The sequence below is a fragment of the Epinephelus moara genome, chromosome 17, assembly GCF_006386435.1.
Source record: "Epinephelus moara isolate mb chromosome 17, YSFRI_EMoa_1.0, whole genome shotgun sequence".
Taxonomy (NCBI): Eukaryota; Metazoa; Chordata; class Actinopteri; order Perciformes; family Serranidae; genus Epinephelus; species Epinephelus moara.
Genome location: NC_065522.1, coordinates 30,319,134 through 30,323,721, shown reverse-complemented (window position 1 = coordinate 30,323,721; position 4,588 = coordinate 30,319,134). Strand labels below are relative to the sequence as shown.

General features: G+C 42.8%; 3 protein-coding genes across 6 annotated transcripts in view; all 3 read left to right on the top strand.

The window, feature by feature from the left end:
* Positions 1-4,588, top strand: part of LOC126404273 (gastrula zinc finger protein XlCGF17.1-like) — a 331,284-nt gene that overhangs the window by 239,593 nt on the left and 87,103 nt on the right. The window lies entirely within an intron of this gene.
* The window catches only part of LOC126404358 (gastrula zinc finger protein XlCGF49.1-like), a 95,694-nt gene that overhangs the window by 17,600 nt on the left and 73,506 nt on the right, over positions 1-4,588 (top strand). The gene's annotated exons all lie outside the window — the stretch shown is intronic.
* On the top strand, positions 2,550-4,581 carry LOC126404640 (gastrula zinc finger protein XlCGF17.1-like). The gene is made up of 2 exons (XM_050068021.1): positions 2,550-2,583; positions 3,120-4,581. The coding sequence occupies exons 1-2, from the start codon at positions 2,550-2,552 to the stop codon at positions 4,187-4,189; spliced, it is 1,104 nt and encodes a 367-aa protein (XP_049923978.1). The 3' UTR covers positions 4,190-4,581.

Genomic DNA, 4,588 nt, shown 5'->3' with positions numbered 1-4,588 from the left:
CGTTAGCTTCTCTGGTGTTGTTGTCTTATGGAATCCAGAAGGGTTCTAAACGTCTGTTTTGTCGTCCGTATTAACGCGTCAAATATGTTGGTCTTAACGCGTCAAATACACATTAAGAAGACAGAAATGTCCTGTTAACAGGTACATTTCTGACGTACCAAGACGTTTACTATTGGGTGCAGCCATTTCACCAGTTTCGGAGGAGAAGCTGATGTGACAGTATTCGGTACATTGTATTCGCATAAGTGTCGACTAGATGGTAGAATTAAATCAGAGTACATTGGACATAGTGTTTAGTCATCTATTCTGAGTGTGTGATATATGTGTGTCTCATATATTGTTGCCAGGCAACCACCACATCACGTCCTTACGCTAACCTTTCCCTGTAATCAATCTACCGTGTGTATTGTTTGTTTTGTTTTGTTTTTCCACGGTAAGTAGTAGCTAGGGATGTAACGATATGGAAAATTTGATATCTCGATTATAGTGACCAAATTATCATGGTAAACGATAATATTGCGATTTTTTTTTTTTTTGCATAGCATAACTTGCATTGGCTGTAAAGCTGTGGATGATGGTCACGGAGATGAGCCAGCAGATTTGTAGTGTCACTACCCTTCGCAGCAACTTTCTTTCTGCATGTTCTGCACACAGGATAGTTGTCCTCCACCAGCTGTTCCCTCGGCATTCTTCAGAAACCCAAAGTATGCCCAGACCTCAGACTTTGTGCGTTTAGTTGGGGGAAAATGTCCTGAGTGCCGCTATCACCACCTTCCGCCATGTTTTCTTTCTTTGTGTTTACACATGCTACACATTCACGCAGCGCCTGCATCGCGAGACTTGAATGAGGCTGTTATTACATATCCTGATAATCCACCGCGATAATGCAATTAATTTAAACATAAACGGTCATTCTTACCGTGTAAAAATTAACCGAGATTTACTGTAATATCGGTAATAGTTACATCCCTAGTAGTAGCTAGTTACTAAAATGGACAGTTACATCCCTAGTAGTAGCTAGTTACTAAAATGGACAGGTAGAGGGTACTTGCTGCAGCTCTGGTTGATACATTGATACATTCTCTCTCTCTCTCTCTCTGTCTCTCTGTCTCTCTCTCTCTCTCACACACACACACAAACACACACACACACACACACACACACTCGGGGTGAGTTTGTGTACAAAAATCTCTAAACGTTGAGAGTAGGTAATTTTTTTCGTGTAAACGTGTACATGGGTTTCACCGCTGGGTGGTGCTATTGCATTATACCAGTAAAGCCCCAGTTATCCGAATACCAACCAAACGGGCCATTTAACCAACGCACCGTTTTAATAGAACGGAGCACGTAGGCTACTGACCTGTTGCCAAACCCGGTCTCACACCCTTTCTTGTCATATTCACAGTTGTTACCGGCCAGCCCTTTGCTTTAAGACGGTGGCCGTGTGGGTGTGACGTAGTAGATGTTGTGGGAAGTAAAGCGGCGTATAGAGTGTATGGACAGGAATGCACTGTGAAAATATTACTGTTCATGCTACGGGTGGTTGCAGTCTGTTTACAGTGTTTAGATAGGCTCCAGTTACAGCATAGTCTCTGTGAGAAAGCCCTGCATTATGTTATGTTATGTTTTCCTGCTGTGGAGGAGAAATAAATGTGTTTCTGCACGGACGTCAGTTCTGCATCCTCATTCTTCAAGCAGACTTGGTCCGGACTCCTAGCGCCAGTTACCAGCAACGAGCCGAGTTGTAAAGATAATCTACAGAAAACCGCTGAGTAGACAGAGAACAGCTGTTCTGTGTATCGACAGACTGTCTCTTAAGTGGCAGGTGTAATAAGTGGTAAAACAGGCGCACATATCAAAACGTAAACAGATTTAAGTGTGCCTCTCAATCAGTACATGTCTCACTGTGAGAGTGCAGACGTGCCCCCAGCTTCACAACGACTATGTGTTATGATGTGATGCAAGAAAGAGTGAGAGCTCGGACTGCACGTCTTGTGTTTAACTTGGAAACTTTACTTTATTAACAACAACACCTATTACAAGACACTCTCTTTCTCTGACCTCTAGATGGCAGTGATGTACTATAATTCAACTCTGATGACACTACACTATGTAAAACAGAATCTGGAGCACATGAGGATTTATAAACCCATAAACTTTAACCATGAAAACATGGTTTATGCAGCAGTGTGTGCACAGAAATAAGGGAAAAATTGCATTCTGTTTTGATTTAGCAAGGGACAGTACATTTCAAATGTGGGATGGTCACGTATTATACAGGACAGTGGCAACCCTATGTGAGACCCAAGCACACTTGGTTAAAAAGGAAAACAACAACAAATGCTGTGAGATGGCAGTCAGAGCTGATAGGTATGATCAAGTTGTCCGAGGTCTGAGGTGTAACAGGTGGTGTGTTCCATGTTTTATTTCCATCGCTCCAGAAAAGAGGATTAGCAAACTGTTAGTTTACAGTTCCGTACCATTATGATAGGAAAACATCTGTTCTGGTTCAGCGCTGGAAGCTGCGTCTATAATTCATGCAAGGTATCATGGGGGCTAAGAATAACGTGGATACAAAGCTCGGTTTTCCTGAGTAAAACACCACATTTGTGTTGAGAAGAATCTTTTATATATTTTTTTTTAATTTACTCAGGCTGCCAGTAATAAAATTTGACGCATGGCAAACTCTCGCATCCTATGGAGAATCATTCTCACCTCTGTAACATCGGTGTGTGTGGTGTGTGTGTGTGTGGTGTGTTTCCTGTTTCCTGCAGACATCCAGCAGTTGTTGGTGGTTAAAGAAGAGGTTCCCCCTGAGCAGCAGGAGTGGAGCTCCAGTGTGGACCAGGAGGACCCAGAGCCTCCACACATTAAAGAGGAACAGGAGGAACTCTGGATCAGTCGGGAGGGAGAGCAGCTTCAAGGGCTGGAGGAGGATGATATCATCAAGTTCACATTCACTCCTGTCCCTGTGAAGAGTGACGATGATGAAGAGAAACCTCAGTCCTCACAGCTTCATCAAAGACACACTGAACAGATGGAAACAGAAGCAGAGGGAGAGGACTGTGGAGGAGCAGAACCAGCCAGGAACTCAGATCCAGATACACATTTACAACCAGAGACTGATGACAAGACTGGAGAGTCTTCTGAACCTGAGACTGATGACAGTGATGATTGGAAGGACACCAGAGAACCTCAGTCAAGTTTAAACTTTCTGAAAAATCATCAAGTCTCTGTCAATGATTTGATTGTTGGTGCGAAACGATTTAGCTGCTCTGAGTGTGGGAAAAGATTTGGTTACCGTGGAAATTTGAAGAAACACATGAGATCTCATTCAGGAAAGAAACTATTTACCTGCGGTGAGAGTGGAAAAAGATATGGTCAAAATTTTAATCTGAAGAAACTCGGGAGATCTCATACAAGAGAGAAACCATATAGCTGCTCTGAGTGTGGCAAAAGCTTTGGTAAAAGTGGAGATCTGAAGAGACACATGAGATCTCATTCAGGAGAGAAACCATTTAGCTGCTCTGAGTGTGGCAGAAGCTTTGCTCAAAATGGAAGTCTGAAGACACACATGAGATGTCATACAGGAGAGAAACCATTTAGCTGCTCTGAGTGTGGCAAAAGCTTTACTCAAAATGGAAGTCTGAAGGAACACATGAGATCTCATACAGGAGAAAAACCATTTAGCTGCTCTGAGTGTGGAAACATTTTTAATCGTAGTGGCAGTCTGAAGGAACACATGATACGTCATACTGGAGAGAAACCATTTAGCTGCTCGGAGTGTGGGAAAAGATTTGGTTACAAAGGAGATCTGAAGAAACACATGAGATCTCATTCGGGAGAGAAACCATTTAGCTGTTCTGAGTGTGGAAAAAGATTTGGTCGAAAGTTAACTCTAAAGACACACATGAGATCTCATACAGGAGAGAAACCATTTAACTGCTCTGAGTGTGGCAAAGGCTTTGGTCAAAAGGGAGATCTGAATAGACACATGAGATGTCATACAGGAGAGAAACCATTTAACTGCTCTGAGTGTGGCAAAGGCTTTGGCAAAAGTGGAGATCTGAAGATACACATGAGATGTCATACAGGAGAGAAACCATTTAGCTGTTCAATTTGTGGGAAATCATTTACACAAAATGCACATTTACAGACACACGTAAAAATTCATGACAGAGATAAGTGATTAAACTGTTCAGTCACTTGGCGTAAGAAGGAGACTAGAGAAACAGCCAGTTGTTTTTTTGTGGGGGGGGCGGGGTCAGTCAACTGGTGGGAGTGTGCTCACCTGTCTGCCATTAGCGATGCAGAGAGCAGAGAAGAATTAGAAATGTGCGACCATGTAGAGGCAGAAATGACATGCCACACAGTTTTAGACAGGTCCTCAGACTCTGTCGTGACAACAACCAAAGCAGCCAGATCCACAGTGGCCTTCATGAAAGATCTAAACCTCTGTGACACCTGGAGACACTTTCACCCCACAACTAGAGACTACTCCTTCTATTTGTGTCTCCATAATTCCCATACGGGGATAGATTTTTTTCTTACATCTTACCAATTAACCCATAGAGTTATGGAAACTGAA